At 29.6% G+C, this 22,202-nt stretch overlaps 3 protein-coding genes and 1 long non-coding RNA gene across 8 annotated transcripts; 1 reads left to right on the top strand and 3 right to left on the bottom strand.

Annotated features, from left to right (window-relative positions):
* Nucleotides 1–356: 356 nt before the first annotated feature.
* Nucleotides 357–4,107, bottom strand: LOC150029696 (uncharacterized). Of its 4 annotated transcripts, none has more exons than XR_016514969.1 (6): nucleotides 4,003–4,105; nucleotides 3,827–3,890; nucleotides 3,677–3,745; nucleotides 3,504–3,572; nucleotides 2,972–3,411; nucleotides 357–545 (listed from the first exon to the last, which is right to left on the bottom strand). It is a non-coding gene; the product is annotated as an uncharacterized LOC150029696 (long non-coding RNA). The 4 variants fall into 4 exon arrangements; XR_016514973.1 differs by having other exon boundaries at nucleotides 3,504–3,565; XR_016514972.1 differs by lacking the exon at nucleotides 3,827–3,890 and having other exon boundaries at nucleotides 4,039–4,107.
* Nucleotides 4,108–9,909: 5,802 nt separating this feature from the next.
* LOC137815011 (large ribosomal subunit protein eL37x) lies at nucleotides 9,910–10,725 on the top strand. The gene is made up of 4 exons (XM_068618016.2): nucleotides 9,910–9,981; nucleotides 10,075–10,210; nucleotides 10,285–10,386; nucleotides 10,476–10,725. Exons 1-4 carry the CDS (start codon nucleotides 9,979–9,981, stop codon nucleotides 10,520–10,522), a joined length of 288 nt encoding a protein of 95 aa, XP_068474117.1. The 5' UTR covers nucleotides 9,910–9,978; the 3' UTR covers nucleotides 10,523–10,725.
* Nucleotides 10,726–13,226: 2,501 nt separating this feature from the next.
* On the bottom strand, nucleotides 13,227–15,776 carry LOC137815007 (tropinone reductase homolog At5g06060). The gene is made up of 5 exons (XM_068618010.2): nucleotides 15,594–15,776; nucleotides 15,289–15,496; nucleotides 13,989–14,205; nucleotides 13,789–13,895; nucleotides 13,227–13,653 (listed from the first exon to the last, which is right to left on the bottom strand). Exons 1-5 carry the CDS (start codon nucleotides 15,686–15,688, stop codon nucleotides 13,459–13,461), a joined length of 822 nt encoding a protein of 273 aa, XP_068474111.1. The 5' UTR covers nucleotides 15,689–15,776; the 3' UTR covers nucleotides 13,227–13,458.
* Nucleotides 15,777–17,474: 1,698 nt separating this feature from the next.
* Nucleotides 17,475–21,773, bottom strand: LOC137815008 (tropinone reductase homolog At5g06060). 2 transcript variants are annotated; one of them, XM_090294213.1, is made up of 5 exons: nucleotides 21,604–21,773; nucleotides 19,621–21,511; nucleotides 19,094–19,310; nucleotides 18,878–18,984; nucleotides 17,475–18,073 (listed from the first exon to the last, which is right to left on the bottom strand). In XM_090294213.1, the coding sequence occupies exons 3-5, from the start codon at nucleotides 19,239–19,241 to the stop codon at nucleotides 17,879–17,881; spliced, it is 450 nt and encodes a 149-aa protein (XP_090150339.1). In that variant the 5' UTR covers nucleotides 19,242–19,310; nucleotides 19,621–21,511; nucleotides 21,604–21,773; the 3' UTR covers nucleotides 17,475–17,878. The 2 variants fall into 2 exon arrangements, with proteins under 2 accessions (XP_090150339.1, XP_068474113.1); XM_068618012.2 differs by having other exon boundaries at nucleotides 21,304–21,511; nucleotides 21,604–21,772.
* Nucleotides 21,774–22,202: the final 429 nt, after the last annotated feature.

Raw genomic sequence — 22,202 nt, 5'->3', positions numbered from 1 at the left:
AATATCATTTTATAAATTGTATATATTTATTTTATAATTTAAAATTTTAGAAAATTTCAGTTAACCTAAAACCATGATTTCATTGGAATAATTTCTCTAAATTAACACACTAGTCATTGAAATTAGAAACAAAAGGAGTTGAAGGTGGTGTTTACTAGCATTCAATTAGAACTATGAGAGAAGAGTTAATGAAGAAAAAATAGAAAAAATATTTTGATAGAAAAGAATTCACAACAAAACATTGTGTATTGATTAATTTCACACCTATAAATATTGGCATAGATACCTTTTTTTGTAAACATGCATTTAAACTTTCTATTATAAGAATCCAGTGTAAGAAGTTTACTATTAGTTTAAGAATTTTACTTTTAGTACTCAGAATATCTATTTCAAAATCATAGCCTGTGTTTCAATTCTATATTAGTCTTAAATTTAAACAAATTGAAAAATAACACTTACTTCTTTAAGATGGAGTAAAAGTTGAAGGAAAATAAAGTTATATATTTTAACCATTCATTGATGAAACTTTAGAATCTAGACTCCACCTGCAAAGGCAGTGAAATGACAGATATTTATTGATGAGCAAATTGGAATACAGACATATAATAATAAGAACATGACAAAAAATATATGATGTGTCTAATTTCTTCAAGCAGCATGCAATTGTCCTCATATTCATAAACAGCTATTAAAAAGACAGAGCTATCAGGGTTACGTGTCATGTCCTCATATTCTCATGACACGAGGAAGCCATGCGAGGAACTTAGCAACAGCATCAGCAAAAGAAATGCATGCTCATGACACGAAGAAGCATGGCATGCCTATATGCATCCAGCATGAGGCAAAGGAAAGATATGTACATGACACGAGTAAGACATGCCTTTGATGCATTCAGAGTTAGCCAAAGAAAAGACATGCATATGAGCTGCCTCAGCATGAATAGGCTATTCCTTAAGCAAATGGTACCTTCTTGCTGCAGTTTAAACTTACACTGACGCGTGTGTTGGTGAATAAAGTTGCATTATGCATACTGTTGGCGCTCCTGTGAAACAGCTTATACTATTTACTAAAACCAGGTTTCTAGGTTGAGGTTTCTAGGTTGAGGTTTTGTACGAGTCAAGACAACAAATGTTGTTTCCTAGGATCCATGATGTCGTGTCAAAAGGTACATGCAAATGCAGAAGGGAATGCTGAGTGATATAGTTTTGAGGAGTAATGTTATATCCTCTGTAATCTTGAGGCCCAATGAACACAAAAAGTGGACAGAGATGGGTTTGCATTCCGAGGTAGGATAGAGAGAGGGAATAGTTTTGAAATTTTTCCTCTTTACCACTGTTCATTTATGTCACACTCAAAAAGAGAAAAAAGAGAACACTATCATTCCATGAGCAAGCCATGAGAGAAGACAATCTTCTGTGGAAATATTTTTTGAACTTTTGATGTTTTTCATTTGATTTAACTGATATGATTGAAATTATATTTAACATTTTAGAGTTTATATTTTTAATAAAACTTAAAACTTTTATTTTTAGAATTTCTATTATTATGTGTGTTTATATTGTGTACTCTTCTATTCAACTTAAATTAGATTTTAACTTAAATTTCAAAATAAATAATATTTTAAGATAATAGAATGTTAAATACTAGGTTTAATTCTATTATCCTACTTAAATATAAGATTCAAATGATTTTAATTTGATTTGTTTAATTTAATATAAAATTTAAATCAAGTAAGACTAATGTTTTTTAGTTCAATTTTAGAAATAGTTTTATATTTTATATTATATATTTATATATTTTTTAAAAATTATAAATATTTTCTGGAAAATTATTAAATATTTTTGAAAATATTATTACATATTTTATAATTAAAAAATTTAAATAAAAGAATATGTTATGAAATATTTTTGTAATATCATTATATTTTTAGTTTAGATTTTCTCTCATATCTATGAATAAATTGTATAATTTTATAATAAAAAATTATAATAGAATTTTATTATTTTGTTATAATAAAAAATATATTATAAATAAATTATAATGGAAACATATTCATAATTGATAATTAAATCTAAATATAGAATATTATATTTAAATATAACAAACTACTTTGTTCAATTTTGTTCAATTTTGTATAATTCCTTTTCAATTCAAGTGTTGAGCTAACTTAGATTAAAAAATTAAAAACACAATTTTAATAAATATTTTTTATTAATTTGAATTTAAAAAATATTATTTTTATTTTTTCTAATTAATATAAATAGTTTTTTTTTCTATTGCTTCAATTTCATTATCTAGTCTTCTTTTACTATAATTTCCTTTTTACATCTTTGAATAAAAATAATAAATATATTTTTGAAAGAAGATTCACTTTGTTATCTATAAAATACTCTAATAAACTAAGAGTCTTGTGAGAATATTTGTTATTTAATTAATAAACTAAGAGATTGCAATATGCATATAACATGTTTATTATCACTTTATTTGACTGACTGAGTAGAGAGTAAAATTCTCAATGTATTTGTAATTGAGCTTCTGGAATTAAAGTAACCCAATCTCAATTAGAAAAAAGTTTTAATAAAGACTTGAGTAGTACTTGAGAAAAAAAAATTAAGTAATAAATATTTTTTCAAGTATTTTAATATGCAATGAGTTGTTGTGATATGATGTTAATGAGGAACTGAGAACTGAAACGATGGTCATGAGAAACTGAAACAAATGACTTAGTTTATGAACTACAAAACAAAACAATAAAATAAAATAAAAATAAAAATAAAAATACTTTATAGTAAAATTAATAATAATAAATATATTTTTGGAAGGAGATTGACTTGTTACCTATAAAATAAAATAGTGAACTAAGAAATTTATGAGAAGAATAGTTATTTAGTTAATGAATAAGAGATTCTAATTATGTATATAACAAATTTATCATCATAAGACAAATAAAGGAATAAAAATCTCAGGGTACCTGTGAGACCTTCTGGGGTTAATGCAAGTAACCCAATCTGAATCAGAACAAGTTTTGACAGAATTGATTATCACTCGAGAAAAAAAAAATTTCATAGATCTTTTCCAGTTTCTTAATATGCGATGAGTTGTTGTCATATGATGTTCCCGAGTAACTGAAACAAATTGATTTGGCTTATGAACTGTAAAACTGAGATCAGAGTATGAGTAAGATATAAAAAACATTTAATCAACCTTCGATATTTACCAGGATTCAAAATAAGTTACCCTTAGAAATCTCAGCGTACCTGTGAGACCTTCTGGGGTTAATGCAAGTAACCCAATCTGAATCAGAACAAGTTTTGATAGAATTGATTATCACTTGAGAAAAAAAATTTCTCATAGATCTTTTCCAGTTTCTTAATATGCGATGAGTTGTTGTCATATGATGTTCTCGAGTAACTGAAACAAATTGATTTGGCTTATGAACTGTAAAACTGAGATCAGAGTATGAGTAAGATATAAAAGACGTTCAATCAACCTTCGATATTTACCAGTATTCAAAATAAGTTATCCTTGTTCATCAGATAAAGGACAAGATGACTCAGTGTAAAGTCTGCAAGCTAATAAGTCATTATCAGATATTAGATCTAAGTAATATTCTTTTGGTTGAGAACAATGGAGAAGGTGAGCAACTTATTTCAAAACAGAAAATATTGAAGAGTACCAAGATCTTTGATGTTGAATGATTCCTGAAGATGAGACTTAAAACACTGAATTTCTCGAAGATCGTCACCTATCAACACAATATCGTCAATATATACAAGTAAAGTTGTAAAGGAATGATAAGTTTTGCACACAAATAGAGAGTGATCACCTGTATTTTAAACATAACCAAGATGAATTCCATTATTTACCAAGGGGATGAGTCATGCAAATTTCTTCATCAGGATTTCCATGAAGAAAAACATTATTCACTTATAATACATGAAGAAATTATAACTTATCTCTTGCCAAACACAGAAGAAAAAAATGAATGGTAGTAATCTTTACCATTGGAGAGAAAGTCTCAGAATACTCAAGACAGACCTTTAGTTTGCGTAGAGCTCTTGACAACCACCAGAGAGACGTTGTATATATCAATGGAGACATCTGGTTTAGGCTTGAGTTTTGTTTTATAGAAGGAGACAACATCTATTACAGCTGTAGAAACAATAATTTCATTATTATAAAAAGTAGGAAAAGTAGGCACAATTTTAGATGAATCAACTTTCTTCTTATGAAATGGGAAACGAGTTTTAAGAAAAGTGACACGCTGTGATACAGGAATATTTTTATAATCCATATAAAAAGAGTAAAACATTTTACTCCATCTTTATAACTGAGAAAACCACATTTTCTTGTTCTACGACTTAGTTTTGTCCTTTGAGCATTATCAATACTAGTGAAAGCTAAGCAACTAAAAATCTTTACATAAGAAATGTAGAGGTTCTATTGATTAAATGTACAAAATGTTTGATAGCATATAACCATAGACAAATAGGCAATTGAGATTGAAAAACATGATTGCACATATGACATTTGAAAACATGTTGATGCCTTCCCTCAAGAATACCATTTTGTTGTGGTATTTTCACATAACTAGTTTGATGACATTTTCTATTAAATAAATGAGTCGCTAAGCTCAGGATCATTATCATTTCTCAACAATTTTGAATAAACACTAAACCCACCGATTTTCAATCATATTAATAAATGCTTTCAAACGTTTTCGTGTTTTAGTTTAGTTTTCATTAAGCATATTCATGCATATTAGTAAAATTATCATCGAATTGTTATATCTGGTTAGGTTTGTGCAACAGGGCATTAAGGGGTTTGTGTGTGTGCAGGGTACATTACACTTTTTTTGTGCTTAAGAGGGCTTTGGTCGGAGTATAGATAGTATATCTATATTTTTGTATAAAGATTAGAACACTCATAAGTGTTCTATGTTCTTTCAATCTATTAATTCTTTGCTGAAAAAAGAAGAAGAGTAAAATCATATATGTGGTGGAAATACTCTTGAATGATTGAGGACTTAAGACTTTGGTATAAATGTAAGTCAGTTGCTATGTTGTGGAAATGAGAAACAAATGGATGAGACCCTTTCCATGATAATGTGACAATCTATTTTTATGTGTTTTCTACGCTCATGAAACATTGAATTTGCTGTAATGTAAAATAGATCATTGCTCAAAAGAAACTTTAAAATCTTAAAGAAGGTAAGTTATATGAACTCTTTGATATTGTTCCTTGCTTATTTGATTTTTAGGATATAAGAAAATTCCCAAGATACACACTAAAACCAATTCTGATTGTCTTGAATCACTACAGGTGCCCCAATCACTATCACAAAAGGCTTTTAAATGAGAAGAAGTGTTGGAAGAGAAAAATAAATCAAGACTTGGAACTCCTTTAATATATCTTAAAATTCTAATTACTGCAACATAGTGAGCAATTGTAGGCTTAACAAGAAACTTAACAAGTTGTTGCACAAAAAATGTTATGTCAAGTCAGATATTAGTGAGATACATAAGTCTTCCAATCAATCTTCTTTAGGCTTGAATATCTTTGAAAGGAATAGTTCCAATAGAAGAAAATATTTCATGATTATCAATAGGAGTGAGTGCAGGTTTGTAGGCTAAAATGTTTGCATTTGTTAACAATTCATGTGCATATTTCCTTTTATTACCATTATCCCTTTCTTACTTGTTGTTACTTCAAGACCAACAAAATATTTTAAATCCTCAAGATCCTTAATATTAAATGTCTCATTCAAGACTTTTTAGTTCTATCAATCTCCTCATTTCCATCTCCTGCCAATATTATATCATACACATACACCAATAATGATGTAAAAGATCATTCAGACGAATTAATGAACAATGAATAATCATTCATAGATTGAGTATATCTCGCAGAAAGCAAAAAGGATGAAATTTTGACAAACCACTCTTTGTTAGCTTCCTTAAGGCCATATAAAGCCTTTTTAATTTACAAACTTGTCATAATTGAGTAGAAGTCAATCCAAGAGAAACAACCATGCATACATATTCTTTAAACTCTCCATGTAAAAAGACATTGCTTATGTTTAATTGTTTCAATTCCCAGTATAAATAGAAGCAACAAAATGAAGCAACCTTATGGTGTTCATCTTTGCTATTGGAGAGAAAGTATCAAGGTAGTTAATGTATTCTGTTTGAATGTATACATACTTGATAACCTTTCTCAATTATACCAATCACTCCTCATGCTACATCTAAACAATGAAATAGATGGGAGATTAGAAACATGTTAACCAATTATGATCTGTGGTAAATTTTGGAATAAAAATCAAATTAACTTTGAAAGAATGAGATATTTGACCCCTACCAATTTGATTAACACTTAATTGAATTTCATTAGGTAAAGAACCAATATAGAACAAATAATAGGAATAAAGAATAAAATATTTTTATTATAACATATATTGTAAGGATCTAGAATATTACTTTAGAGTAGAAGTGGTATATTTTAAATGACTCCTGAATATTTTCTTTTATCTAAAATGAAAAGGGCATATAAATAGAATTTCAGTTATTTAGGTTTCATTTTTAAAAGAACCACCATCTCTCTAGAAAGTTCATTTTCCTTTCCTCTCCCTTCTCTAATATTTTGACTTCCTCGTTCATCAATTCGACGATCAGAGTCCACCATCAGACTCCTAGTAGTGAGTACTACAAGACTGCCCAATCAGAATCTCTGATAGGGTAAGTTCATTTTTTATCTTTTCTTTTAGTCAAATTTTGAACTTGTTAGGTTGTTTTTGTCCTTGCTATGCATGTGACCCTTTTAGCTTCAGAGTTAATCTCTGTTAGCTCAGGGTCATAGTGATATAGTTAGATTTTTTATTAGGACTCTGTGGTGCAGGTTAAGTTACCTTTGAGTTCTTGGTGGTTTTGGAGCTCTTAGTGAATATCTACTAAATTTTAGGTCAGGGAAGCTAGCCTTAATTTCCAATAGAATACTAGGTTAGAAGATCTGGATGTGAGAGTGACGTGGTCACCAGTCTCAAACTTTCTTCCTTCCAGGATTGTGTTTTAAGTATATTAGTAATTGACTGAGATTTGAATGTGCAATTTGATATATGGTTGTTGTTATAAAATTATAATGGTGTTGATTATTGGTTGTTTAATGTTGATTTAGAGTAATTTTCAGCTATAGCATGGACTTTGTTATTTTTGGGTGCTTTCTGATGTCATTTAGATCAAACTAAAATATTTTCGATCAATCCAAAATTTATGGGTGCTCTCTGGTGTCATTTAGATCAAACTAAACTATTTTTTATCAATCCAAAATTTATAGGTACACTCTAGTGTCATTTAGATCAAACTAAATTATTTTTTTATCAATCCAAAATTTCTGGGTACACTCTGGTGTCATTTAGATCAAATTAAACTATTTTCGATCAATTCAAAATTTCTGGGTACATTCTGGTGTCATTTAGATCAAACTAAACTATTTTCGATCAATCCAAAATTTATGGGTACACTATGGTGTCATTTAGATCAAACTAAACTATTTTCGATCAATCCAAAAATTTATATATACATATACATATCACTATTATTATTATTTTAGCATAGTTTATTTTGGATGATTATTGTTAAATAACTTTTTGGATATATTTGGATTGTTAGAAAGTTTAAATTATATGTTATGATTGTATGGTGTATTGATGTGTTACATGAGATATTGAATGATGTGAAAGTGAGATCAAACATAGTATTTTCAGGAAAGGAAATACCGTGTTGAGAGTCGATGAAATAGATGAAGTTATTCAGTTGGTGAGAGTCGATGAAGGTTCATATGACTTTGTTTATGGTTTGAAATATAATCTAGTCTTTCAGGTCATATGAATTTATCCTGTCTTACTAGATCATGAGATGTTTATGCGCATGGCTGTGTGGATTCACAACGAGTAGTATGACAGGTGCAGGTCTCAGGATTCTAATTTCAATATACAAGTCTTCCGGAAGTAGAGTCAAATGTCTGAGTATGTAAGTCAATAAAGATCTCACATGAATAATGTAGATGATAGTTGTGATAGACATTTGATGAATTTGTGTAAATTATGTGAATTTGATGGATTATGTTTGTTCTTAAAAGTTAAATTTATATTAGAATTCTTAAAAATAGCTAGCTTACCCCATGTTTTGTTTTGTGTTTGTTTTCTTTAATCTGTGATGATCGTGTTAATTTACACGAGAGCAGATGAATTTGTAGGTAATAGAGCTCATCAGTGAGTAGCTAGAGGAACAAATGTTTTTATGTTGATTGTTTTGTTTGTAAATCTCTTTTATATATATATATATATTTATTTTTTTTATTTTTAGATACAAATACGAGAAAACAATATATATTTATATGTTAATTAAATATTACATGCATAATATATTAATAAATATAAGTAAAATTAAAGATATTACATATATGATTTGTGACGCTTGTGTCTAGTATCCAATGATCATACATGAATTGACTATTTGAGAAGTATTAATATGATTTGATGAAAAATCTAATAAATGGATAATTGTTGAAAGTCATTAAGTCGTTGTATTATCATTGGATAATTTAAATTTTAGAATATGATGAATCAATCAACCTTGAAAGAATCAACATCCTCTTGAAAAATCTTTTACTTTTTTTTTCAATTTGTGTGAATTATTTTTACATTCTTACATTGGGGTGATATTAGTAAAAGAAAATGTTTTTTTTTTCTTTTTAAAAGTTGTTGTTACTATTGGGCCTAGAGCAGTTTGGGATAATGTTACAAAATCATCAAAGAGATTCATAATAAAAAAAAATGTTTACACCTCCATAATTATTTTTAGTACTTTCATATTGTCAAAATTGTCTTTGGATTGTAAAATCCAGAATACAAAATTTGTATTTCAGATTGAAGAATCCAGAATTTAAAATTTGTATTCCAGATTTAATTATTTAGAATACAAACTACAATTTATATTTTTACTTGTATAATATAAATTTGTATTTTTGATTAATCCAAAATACAAATTTTGTATTTTAGATTCTATAATTCAGAATGTAAAGTTTTGCATTTCCGATTGTATAGATTCTGCAATACATTTGTATTCAGATTTGTAAAATCTAAAATAGATATTCACTATTTTTAAAATATGGGGTACCAGAATAAACTATTAAGGTGCAGGAAGAATTTGGCATGGATCCTTTGATAATTTTGTACAATGATCCCAAGCTGCTCTGGCCCAATAGTGACCACAGTCTCTAAAAAGAAAAAAAAAACATTTTCTTTAATATGATGTCCACTGTACGAATATAAAGATAATTCACAAAAGTAATGGAAAAAAAGTGAAAGATTGTCATACAAATAGAAAAAAAAAGCTTAAATAATAAACTGAGAAAATACTAAAATAGATTTATTGTTCACTTTTGTTGTCAAGAACATGTAACAATAAACAAAAGAATAAACAAATGACCACAAATGTTAATTTACTACAAATTATTATAAGTAAAAACCAAGTAAATTTCAAATTGTAACAAAATATAAAAATAAAAAACACATGACTGATTATTTTGTACAGTATGTTGCCTTTAATACTAATTGAAAGTATCCTCAAACTCTCTACGTGTGTGTAATTCATATTTGATTATTACATTAAAAATAATTTAATCTCCCTATTCTTCTTTACATTAAAATCAGTGTAATTCAATTAATATGTTAAACACTGTATGATAAATTTGAGATGGGTCATTATCTTCAATAACAAATATAAAGAAACGGAAAATAATACACACTAAACAAATATTAAACAGGGTTGATTTAGTTGGGCCTTGGGCCCAAAACAAAAATTGATACTAAAATTAATAGAGGCCCAATATATTAAGCGGCCTATATAATAAATCCATTCTCATTATGCAGTCATAGAGAGATCCTCCAACAACTAGGGTTTCTGAGTCGCTGCGACAATGGTACTACCACTTTTTTCCCTTACTCTGCATAGATCTGAGGTTAATTTGATTGTGTGATGAGTCTGATGATGTTTCGATTTCGCGTGATTGCAGGGGAAAGGTACAGGGAGTTTCGGTAAGAGGAGGAACAAGACTCACACGCTCTGTGTGAGATGTGGTCGTCGCAGCTTCCACCTTCAGAAGAGTCGGTGTTCTGCGTGTGCTTTCCCCGCTGCGCGCACAAGAAAATGTAAGTTTTCTACTTATTAAATTGTAAGCGTTTGCGTGAGGATTCGGTTCTGAGTGAGTCGTTGATGGTTTCAGATAACTGGAGCGTGAAGGCCATTAGGAGAAAGACAACCGGAACAGGAAGGATGAGGTACCTTCGTCACGTGCCTCGCAGATTCAAGAGCGGCTTCAGAGAGGGTATGAACGGTTAATTATTTGAGTATTTAAATTTTAGGGTTTGGTTTAGGGTTTTTAGGGTTTTTGTTAATGTGGTCATTTTGAATCAGGCACGGAGGCAGCACCAAGGAAGAGGGGAGCAGCTTCCACTGCCTAATCTTTGAGAGGAATCAATTTTTCTGGGTTAGTGAATTATAGGAGTTAAGGATTGTGTGCTGTTTCTAAAGAACATTTTTTGTTTCTGTCGTCTTAATTTCATTTAATATGTAATGGATTTTTATTTCGACATTTGATCGATTTCATAGCTCTGCGTTCACTTTATCAACATTCATAGCATTTTGATAGAAATCCCTTTGAGAATTTTGATGGACTTATTTAGTTTTATAAGTAATTGTTAATATTGGTACTATACAGTAAAATCACTTCAACCTGAACTAGCATAATAAGCTGTTTAGTGTTCTAAGTCTGCATAATTAGCTGTTTAGTAATTCATGTGCTTGAATGTTAGATTACTACTTAAAAATAGTATCGCCATTTTTATTGAAGTCTTTTTTAATTATATTTAATTATATTGGTTAACAATTTTTATTCTCGTTATCATAGGTAAATCATATTGTTTTGTATCTCAGATAGTACGAATAAAGGAAGAAATCAAATTGAATCTACCTGTAGTTGTTGAAGATACGAAATATCAGAGTTTTAGGAGTGATTTTACATTAATATGATCAATATGTCAATATGTATATACTTAATAAATATATAATAGCTCTGTAAATTTTTCTATATTAGAGACTTAAATTTAATTGATTGTAATTTATTTTGGTCATTAAGAGAATTGAACGTTAATACTTAATTTAATATGAATATTTTGTCTTTATTTTTTATTTTATTTTTAATTATAGTGATTTCTCAAACATATTAATATTACATGTGTAAGACTAAATTAAAAATGTTATATTAATACTTTATATATGTACTAAATCAACTATTTATCTTGTATATTAAATTTAGAAGGTACCAGATTAAATAAAGATTTTGTTTTGGTAAATTTTCAAAAGTAATTTTTCAAACTAAGATTAACTTATATTTTATATGAATTAAATTTTACTACTAACTTTTTTTGTAATTATCTATGTGGAAGTTTATTATTCTGCAATGATGAGTTATGGGATTTATTTAAATTTAACAAAATTAGTATCTCTGGCAATATCGGGTCCTTAGTTCCTTACTTTACTATTTTAGTGAAGTGGCTAAATATTTCTAGTCTGCTGTAAGCTCAATTTTAAAAATTAAAGATAATAATTTAACATATTAACTTTATTTTATATGGTATCTTTAAAGGGAAATAAATATATAATAGTATTATAATTTAAATCATTGATATTTATACGTTGGTTTTTTAGTTATTAATTTTAATAAAGTAAATTAATCTATAAAAATAATTGCTGTAGTCGCTCTTTGACGGAATTGCCGTGGAAAATGGACTGTACACAGTAATGTATTGACAATTTCATGACACCTTCATACGTCTTTTTCCAGCATCTTCGTATTTTCTTTTAATTCCAGGTCCTTTAAATATAGTGATGAGTATTATGTTTTTTTTTCTCATTTGTAGTGTTTTTAGTAGTGGTAATTGTTTGTGGTGATTGACGACCATAAATTTTGTGATATTTTCGCTTATTGTTGTACAATTCAAAATTTACAAAATCCAAAAAAGTAAAAAAATGAAATATAAAACTAAAATAAATTTATCTTCACTATAAAAGAAAATGTTTGTCAGAGCCTACTTTATGAAACCATTTTAACAATTAGTGTGGATTTATTTTATGAAATAAATTAAAACTGGTAAAATGATGAAACTTTCTCAAATGTTATGATGTGAGAACAAAGAATGTATTGGGCTAGAATGGAAGTATGGAGCTAAAAGAAAAGTATGAGGATGAGGATGCAACTGATCTTGAAAATGTGAAAATATTTTATATTTTATTTAGAGTTATTTAAAAAGGTTAAAATTAACTTTTCATAATTATTTTGATAATGGATTAGAGTAGTAAGAAGGTGGAGGTTGAATTTTTGTGTGGTAAAATTCAAATAGTTTAAATAAACGGGTTGCATTCGATACGAAAATTGTAATAATAGAAAATTAATTTTATTTTATCATGATAAATAAAATATACAAATTATATCACTTAAAGATTCTATAGGTGATATTATAAATATTTTTCATATCTTCAATAAAAAGTATATTTATGAAAATAAAACATATTACTAATTTAATTTAATCTATTTTAGTAAGATACTGTAATTTAGTAAGATTTTTATAATTAAACATAAAATACATTAGAGTATAAAAACGAGCAGCTTAATAAATAAAGGAAAAAAAATGTTCAGAAATACAGGGAATCGAGTAACAAAAACATCTCTAAAATAGTAAAAGAAAATGGAAATATATAACAAAATACAAGTATGAAACAAAGTCATATCACAGTTGAACTCAGATAGGGTCCTAATAGCCTCGGTCACATATTTGACAATTTCTTTTGGCACCTTAATAGTGTCCATATCCATCCCATGAGGATGGTTAAAAGATTAAATTTTTCTGTTAAAAACTCCTTGATGTAACCATTCCTTTGTCATTAAAAGTTATTTTCTTTTGTAAAACAAGATTTTGAATTGTGTAATTAAAAAACACTTCATTTTTATATTTATAAGATGTAGAAGGAAAAATATGGGGTACAAATAGAAATCTCTCATAATCCTTTGTACCGAAGCCATTTTGAAACAAAATTTTCATTTATCGGAGAATGCAAACTAAAAGAAGCTATTAATAATAACACAGTCATGTCATCAACAAGTTGAAGTTTTCACAATAGAAGAAAAAAAAGTTTATTTTAATAACTGGCTAATCATGGCTCCATATATTCTCACCCCAAAACTTTGGATTCAAACAAGAACTAATATCCTCTCACTTCTTTAGTTCTTCTTTAGTTATGAAAAAGTACATTTATAGAAGTAAACAGAGCCTAAAAGATTAAGTTTATTTCTAGTTTTAACTCTAGAAGAAATTAAGGCAATGAAAGGAAAGGAAGGAATTCAAGTAATTCTTATACTAGGTTGAAATCCATTAACAGTAACCCCTCCATCAACACAGATAACTTGTCCAGTGATGTAAGATGCAGCAGGCAAGCAAAGGAAAGTCACCAAGGATGACACTTCTTCAGGTTCTGCAATGCGCTTCAGCGGGGTACGAGACATCACATCATCCACAAACGTTTGGTTTTGGAGCAACTGCAAATCAATCTCAAACAAATTACATCCAAAACAACACGACCAAATCAAATATATGTTCTATTTTCAACATAAAATAATCACAAAAGATGCACCCATCTAGTTCAATATAAAAATAGGGAGAAAGGAAATTACATGTTCTACAAGTGGGGTTCTGGTGGTCCATGGTACAACACAGTTGCTTCTTATGTTGTCTTTTGCCCATTCACAAGCCAGATTTTTTGTAAGCTGATTAATTGCGGCTAAAAATTGAATGAACAGAACATGTTATTGTCTTTTCTTTGTAGTAAAATTTGATTGATGAGTTGTGCATGAGAGAAAAGATGCATCATTACCTTTGCTTGCTGCATAAACAGAACCAGTACCCATGCTGGTGACACCAGCAACAGAGGAAAGGAACACAATGCATCCCTTTCCAGATGCTTTGAGAAGAGGGTAGGCAAGTTGACACAGATGGAACGAGGAGTCTAAATTAACTGTCATCAGCTGTGAATATTCTTCACCACTGTACTCAATTGTTGGTTTTCTAAAGTTTGTTCCAACGTTGTTCACCTACAACCACAAATTCATGCATATTTGTGATTCATCACAATTCTCAAATACTAAATGAAATGGTGGAAGGAAAATGCATTCAGAGCAAAGCATTAATTTCATGGTAGTTTATGATCTAACATTTTCGCACATTATAATTGTTCATAGCTTTTTTAAAGATTTATATCATCAATGGTTTTTGAGAATGATTGAAGAAAATCCAATAAGCTCCATTCATTGGTAAAAAAACTACTTTTGGTTATCACTATATATGAATATTTTTAAAATAGTTTAAAGTTCACACAATTATTTTTTAAAATAAACTACTAACTTATATGCTTGATAAAAAAAAGGAGTATACGAGTTAGTGATAATTATCAAACTGTAAATAATTACAAATGATAAATGAAATAATTACATATGAATACCTTTTCCTGAAAAAACAAATACAGATTAATACACACCTTGATTCCTTCTAGTTTTATCTTCTAAATGTGATACTTATAAAAATGAATTTTATAAATACAAAAAATAATGCATAATAACCAATTAATGAAGTAATGCATCAATTCAAATATTCATTAATGAAACTATTAAAATCATAAATAAATACATCTTACTCAATTAATGAAGACATAAATTCAAATACTCAGTTGTACACAATAATCAAATATTCATTAATGATCTATTAAAACTCAAAACTCCTAACTTCATAAGTTGAATTTTTATTTTTATTTATAACAAAAACATTATTATTTTAATATTTTTTACATCATTTTCTAAAAATAATGGACTTTAACTATAACTCAGTCTCATCTCATACAAGGTGAGATTTATACCCATTTATAAAAAATAAAATATCTTAATCTCTATCTCCAATCCATTTAATTATAAATTTATCTTTTATTATATATATTTTTTTTCAAGAACCACAACGTTTTTGTCGTTGATTTTTGTGAATTTGCACCCCAATAAAAAAGAAGGTTAGGAATAGTTGGCCTTAGCAGCTTGAAAGTCTTTGCACAGATATACCAGAAATGGAAAAAGGTTTTCAAAGAAAAGTGGATCTAGATCTAATCCTAGTTAGGAACAGATTGATCATACATAGATGTTAAGCTTTCCATTGAAGGTGGATGCAACTTCCTCAAGGAGCTTTTCTCTGTCCTGTGGTGAGGTGACGTCACACACCGATCCAGTTACCTGAAAACCCTCACTCTTCCACTTTTCTAAGCACTTCTTCAGCTCTGTTTGGGTCCTCGAACAAGTGTGCACGGCGGCGCCAAACGCGGCCAAGTCACTCACGATGGCGTGCCTATATATAACACCGTTTCAAGCAACAAAGAAATATGAGAAGAAAGCAAAAAGCAGAACAAAAGAGAAAAGGTGCGAAAAGAGTGATGAAAACCAACCCGATCCCACGTGTGCCACCACTGACCAGAGCCGTCATTCCCTTCAGACACCATCTTCCTCCTCTCTTACGCCTGCTTTCTTCAAACTCTGCCATTTTCACTGCTTTTCACCCACAATAACAATATATATATAGACATATATATATAGACATATACATATATATAGGTATATATATATATATATATATATATATATATATATATATAAAATAAACGCATGCATGGTTTTGTCACATGCAATGCACCTGTAACTTTTGCACCAATTTTAATTAAATTAATTAGAAACAATAAATTTATCACTAATCTGTACCATTCCTCCAGTTGCTTTCTTCAAACTTTGCCATTTTCACTGCTTTTCACCCACAGTAACAAAAAATATATATATATATATATATATATATATATATATATATATATGCATGCATGCATGTTTGGTTGTGTCACATGCAATGCACCTGTAACACCAACTTTAATTAAATTAATTAGAAACAATAAATTTATAACTAATCTGTACCATTCTGACAAAAAGAATTATATTTTTAAAGTTGAAGTGATTGAGAGAGATTAGTATCTCATTACTTATATTTTTAAAATTTATTTCGAATATTTAATTAAAGATATTTTAAGAAAAAAAAATGATGAATACATAATTTAATTATAGAAGATTCTTATGAAAAGATATCTAAAAAGTAATATTATAAATAGAGAGGGATAGTATTAAAAATGTTATTCAATGATATTTACTTATTTATTTATTATGCAAAGACTAATACAACACTTAATATTTTTAATTTAATGTTTCAATAGAATATGAGTCTAGTCTCACAGTAGGGTGAACCACGCTGCCGTTAATTCAGTAAATGCACGTGAAAGGATTATATTTATTTAATAGCAATATGAACCATTATTATTATTATTATTATTATTATTATTATTATTATTGATAATAATTTTCCCTAACACAATTATATCATTCAGAATTGAATTTGTGACTTTGATCTTGATAGTATTACATCAAATGCTAAACCTCCATGAGATTATAATTACATTAAAAATCTGATGTATTTAATAAAACTTAACTTAGTTTTTTATAATTTTAACAATTTTTACGGATAAATATTTAATCCATCCATAAAACAATGTTTTAAAAAGATAGAAATAATTTTTTAAAACTATATTTTGAAATATTTTTAAAAAAATTCAAACAAATTTAAAAGTATATTTTGAAAATATTTTAAAATGACAAATTCAAAAATATTTAATTATAAAAAAATAATTTTGATTTAGTAAGCATTAATATGTTAATTTATTTGATTTAGATAAATAATTAATATATAGTTATTCATTCATAAAATTAAATGAATACATTTAACCTCATCTATTTTTTCCATTTTTATAATAAATAGATTATACAAATTCATATATAGCCAAATTGGATAGATAAATTATTTTTTTTCAACCTTCTTTAAAGCTCAAAAGCCAAATTTGGAGGAAATCGATCTTATTATTATAAGTTTTAACAAATAAAATATTTATGTATAGTCTATTTCAAACACCACTGATAATATTTTTCAATGAATAGACTACTGACTTTAAAATCTACTTTATTAGGTTCTTAAGAAACCACAAAATTATTTTTCTCTAGCAGAGTTTGGGATCTTATTCACTCATTCTGTTCATTAAGAATATAATTATAATAAATCAGCAACGTGAATAATTTTACATAATCCCTTAATCATAAATTATATGGTTAAATTTATATTAACTAATTAAAAAATGTTAGAATGATTTCTAATTAGTTAATAGTGTAAAATCTTTACTACGTAGAAATTAATCTTTATATGTTTAACTAACAATCAATCATTTTATTATAATTTTTTAAAATGATTAAACTTTTCATACTCATAATTTATGGTTAGAAAACAGTGTGTATATTATCTAATACATTACCAAAAGGAGAAGACATTAAAGCTATTTAAAGAAGGAAAATACTACTTTTGACACGGTATATTGAAAGACAACCATTTACAACTCTTATTTAACCAATGCAATTTCAAAATTGTTCCATTTCAGCAAAAAAGTTATTTCTCTTTTGAGTTGGAATCTGATGCAAAATTGTTGTCAACATATCAGTACTATTTAAAGAAAGTGTCATTTCCCTGCTAATGAATTGAACAAGACCATGTATTCTGGTATGCAACTAGAAGGGAGAGAAAACCAAACTGCACATCACTTCTCACACTTATTCGTGATCAAATGAGAATCATTTGTTCCAAATAGTGTTTTCAGGTAATTCTTATGCTGGGTTGAAATCCATTTACTGTTAATCCTCCATCAACACATATAACTTGTCCAGTGATGTAAGAAGCACCAGGCAAGCAAAGGAAAGTCACCAAGGAAGACACTTCTTCAGGTTCTGCTATACGCTTAATTGGAGTACGGGACAAAATTTCATCCACAAACTTTAGGTCTTTCAACAACTACCAAAAAGAAAAAAATCAAGTTAGATCAAACACATTGCCAACATCATCTAACAAAGATAAACACCAGTAGTAATATACTCATTTCAACACTTTCACATTCTATTTCTTTTAGTGCAATAAAAAAGTATTACTGTTTAACTTCATGCCTGGTTGTGTTCTATTTTCAAAATATCTGCCACACTCTACCTCTGGTTCAAACTTCAATTGCCAAAACAATGAATAAAACGATTTTCTTGATGATGCATTAGTCCATTATCTGAATATAATAAACATAAAATTTCCAAGCAGAAAAACTAACAAAAGTTCTGCTAGGATATAGATTGGCTCTGTAATATTATCAACTTCAAAATCTACCTTAATGAATGCCTAGCTAGCAGTACTTAGTAAGTCAGGAATTTTATGAAATAGAAAAATTAAACACAATCAAATACACAAGTGTTAGCTTCATGTCAGACACAACAGGAAATACTTGATAGCCAGAGTAATTCATTTATCCATCAATCCACAAGCAGACCTTATAGATTGGAAAGGGTTCACTATGTTGGTTTTATGATAATGGGAGTCAATAGTATATGACATGCAATTATTTGGTGAAGCTTATAGTGAATGTCAATTAACATGTCCACTTTTTTATGGTTCTGAAAGTGGTAAACTTAGTTCAGTACTTGACAAACATTTTCCCAATCTTGCAGGACTTGGATGGTTTGCTAATGTCGAGTCTGCATATTAATATTGTTTTAAGGCTTTGGTAGAGAGGAGAACAGCCAAAAGAAATAAAAAAAATGGGATCAAGTAAACTACATGTTCTACAAGCGAGGTTCTAGTAGCCCACGGTACAACACAGTTGCTCCTTATGTTGTCTTTTGCCCATTCACATGCCAGATTTTTTGTAAGCTGATTAATTGCGGCTGAAAAAGAAAAATCAGTGGAGCAAAAGTATAAGTATATTTCTTTGTTTGGGATAAAATTTTAATGATAAGTTGCTCATGAAAGAAAAGACTTGATGATGGCACTCACCTTTACTTGCTGCATAGACAGCTCCAGTACCCAAGCTGACCACACCAGCAACCGACGAAATGAACACAATGCTTCCCTTTCCAGATGCTTTCAGAAGAGGATATGCAAGTTGGCACAGATGGAATGAGGAGTCTAAATTAACTGCCATCAGCTGTGAGTATTCGTCAGTACTGTACTCAATTGTTGGCTTTCTAAAGTTTATTCCAACGTTGTTCACCTAAAATAAAGCAAAAGTCATGCATATGTCTGATTAAGGAGAAGTAAATTAAATGGAGGGAGACTACTTTGAAAGTGAATCATTAACAAGTAATGGAAGTTTATGATCTCAAATTGGGAGCATTTGTAGGTATTGTTAAAGTCTACTGAATAAAACATACCTGACTATAAACAATATTGTTGGGTTCTCAACACTAACAAAGCAAGAAAAAGATCTATATGCAGAGAACTCTCACTATTTTAGTATCTTGACAAAGTTCACAAAAACTCTATATAGAAGGAGTAGCAGAAGATAATTCAGGATCTATTACCTACTAACAACACTACCAACATGAGGCAGATCCGACCTACTACAGACCATACTATACATGATGCTACCAACTACATTAGCATACGGGTAGTCTTCTTCTTCATCTTTTCCTCCTCAGTACTTGGAACTTAGCATACAGAGCATACTTTTCTTCTTCATATGATGTTCAAAGGCTTCCCCATAGGTTTAGATTCATGCGTCATAAACCTCTCAACCACCTTTTGCAAGTACCCTTGCTGAGGCAAATGCAATATCCCAACCGTCTGGTCCGTCTGCATGTCCATCCCTAGTAGATGCCTTGCGGGACCAAGATCCTTCATTTCAAACTTTGAACTTAATTTTCTTTTGATCTCTTCTAATTCATCTTTATATTGGCTGGCAATAAGAATATCATCCACAATATAAGAGTAAAAACACTACAAATTCTTTTCTTTTTTGAGGATGTATACACAGATATCATAGCTGCAGCTCTGGAACCTGTTTGCCTTAGAAAGACCTCAAATGTCTTGTACATTGCCTTGGACTCTATTTCAAGCCATACAAAGATTTTTCCAAGAAACAGACCTTCTCTCCCTCTTGAACAAACCCCTCAGATTGTTACATATAAACAGTTTCCTCCAGAATACCATGCAAAAACGTTGTCTTACTGTCTAACTGTTCTAACACCAAATTGTACCAGTTAACAATAGACATTAAAATCCTTATGAAACAATGCTTTACCACAGGTAAGGATATCTCATTATAATTGACTCCCTCCACTTATGTATAACCTTTCACCACTAGTCTAGCCTTGAATCTCTCCATACTTGGTATTCCCCCCTTCTTCTTGAACACCCACTTGGATGCTACCTCCTTCAGGTTTCTTGGTAGATCAACAAGCATCCACGTGTGGTTCTTCCTCAAAGATTCAATTTCCTCTTCCATGGCAACTTGCCACTGCTAACCTTTTGAACCTTCTATAGCCTCCTGAAAGCTTTTAGGTTTTGAACCGTCTATCTCCTTAGTTGTTGTCAAAGCATAACTGATAAGGTCAACATATGCAAAACCTCTATTTAGATTTGACTATCCTCACCTCCTTATCACGCGTAAGTTGATAACTGGAGTCAACCTCTGCATGTTTGGACCTTCTCGTGTAAGAGGTATAGACAGTTGGTGGACATCATTAAGCTACTGTCAAAGCATAACTAAATCCTAATCCTCATCCCCCAAATTCCCCTCAATATTCTCCCAAGTCGTCCAATATCTTGTTGAAATCTTAGTTGTTCCACCATCATTCTTAATTCAGTCATTTTGAACGAATACAATTGTTGCTTCATGTGTGGCAACAACTTGGTCATATATAATGACTCAAGCTTCACCTACGTCGACAACAATCTTCTGCGTGACTTATCTCAGTACCTTATCACCAAGACACAGGATTTTGGCGCTCCTTGCTCTCTTGATTGGCACAACCTTATTAGTCTTCTCCTCTTGAGTCATAGACGTTGGTACGTTCGTCTCACCCTTCAAAGCATCAACACAACCTTATTGAATCAAGATGACTTCTATCTTGAATCTCTGCAACCCGAAATCATTCTTTATCTTCTTGACTTTCTTTTCTTGTCAATTTACTACTTGTACACATACTTATAAATACAATATAATCGAAAGCATGAGCTCAACATTATGAGTAGAACAAGCTTACATAGATGTTAAGCCTGCCATTGAAGGTGGATGCTACTTCCTGAATAAGATTCTCTCTCTGAGGCGGCGAGGACACGTCACACACCGATCCAGTAACCTTAAATCCCAGATTTTGCCACTCTTCTAAGCACTTGTTGAGCTCTGTTTGGGTCCTCGAACAAGTGTGCACAGCCGCGCCAAACGCGGCCAAGTCACTCACTATGGCGTGCCTAAAACAGTTTGAAACAAACGAATTATCAGAAGAAAGCAAAAGCGAAATGAAGAATCATAAAAGAGAAGGTGCGTTGAGATGAAAACCAACCCGATCCCACGGGTGCCGCCGGTGACAAGAGCCGTCATTCCACTGAGAGACCATCTTCCTCCTCTCTTACTGTTGCTGATTTCTGGCTCTGCCATTTTCCTCTGTTTTTTATTCTAGAAGCGCGTTTGGAAATTCGTAATGGAAATTTTCTTGAAGTTGACAGAGCGTTCTTCACCCGTGATCTTTATTATATAGTTAAATATTTAAGGAAAAATATAGCTTAAACAATAAATGCAGTTTTTGAAAGTGATTTTTTAAATAAAAAGATGATCTTATAATTTTTTTTTACAAAAGTAGAAGTTTGAAAGACTTATGTATGGATTTTTTTTTTCTTTTAAAATTTTTAAGATTAAAAAAATTTAGGGTTTAAATTAATAAATTAAGTCTTCCCTTACTAGTTGAGAGGTTCTTTATAAGTATTGTAAAAATATGTTTATAAGTAATATGTTGAGTCTGTGATATATTTTAGTTTATGAAAGGGCTTTGATTGTAATTATTATAATTTTTTTCTTTATCCTAGTGAAACTTACTAAGTATTTATATATTTAATGAAAATATCTGGAGCATAAAAAATTATAGACACCTATACAGACACGAAA

The sequence above is a fragment of the Phaseolus vulgaris genome, chromosome 1 (genome assembly GCF_051622355.1).
Source record: "Phaseolus vulgaris cultivar YP4 chromosome 1, ASM5162235v1, whole genome shotgun sequence".
NCBI classification, from domain to species: domain Eukaryota; kingdom Viridiplantae; phylum Streptophyta; class Magnoliopsida; order Fabales; family Fabaceae; genus Phaseolus; species Phaseolus vulgaris.
This window is presented reverse-complemented; position numbering and strand designations above follow the sequence as displayed.

What these genes read in the sequence shown, in the direction of transcription:
- LOC137815011 (XM_068618016.2), top strand. An exon ending in CGCTGCGCGCACAAGAAAAT is followed by an intron (nt 10,211 to 10,284) that starts GTAAGTTTTCTA and finishes TGATGGTTTCAG; the next exon opens with ATAACTGGAGCGTGAAGGCC. An exon ending in CAAGAGCGGCTTCAGAGAGG is followed by an intron (nt 10,387 to 10,475) that starts GTATGAACGGTT and finishes ATTTTGAATCAG; the next exon opens with GCACGGAGGCAGCACCAAGG.
- LOC137815008 (XM_068618012.2), bottom strand. Translation starts at nt 21,698, where the DNA reads ATGGCAGAGCCAGAAATCAGCAACAGTAAGAGAGGAGGAAGATGGTCT. An exon ending in GGCGGCACCCGTGGGATCGG is followed by an intron (nt 21,512 to 21,603) that starts GTTGGTTTTCAT and finishes AAACTGTTTTAG; the next exon opens with GCACGCCATAGTGAGTGACT. An exon ending in ATGGCAGGCTTAACATCTAT is followed by an intron (nt 19,311 to 21,303) that starts GTAAGCTTGTTC and finishes GCTTTATTTTAG; the next exon opens with GTGAACAACGTTGGAATAAA.
- LOC137815007 (XM_068618010.2), bottom strand. Translation starts at nt 15,688, where the DNA reads ATGGCAGAGTTTGAAGAAAGCAGGCGTAAGAGAGGAGGAAGATGGTGT. An exon ending in GGTGGCACACGTGGGATCGG is followed by an intron (nt 15,497 to 15,593) that starts GTTGGTTTTCAT and finishes TGTTATATATAG; the next exon opens with GCACGCCATCGTGAGTGACT. An exon ending in TGTTTATGCAGCAAGCAAAG is followed by an intron (nt 13,896 to 13,988) that starts GTAATGATGCAT and finishes TTCAATTTTTAG; the next exon opens with CCGCAATTAATCAGCTTACA.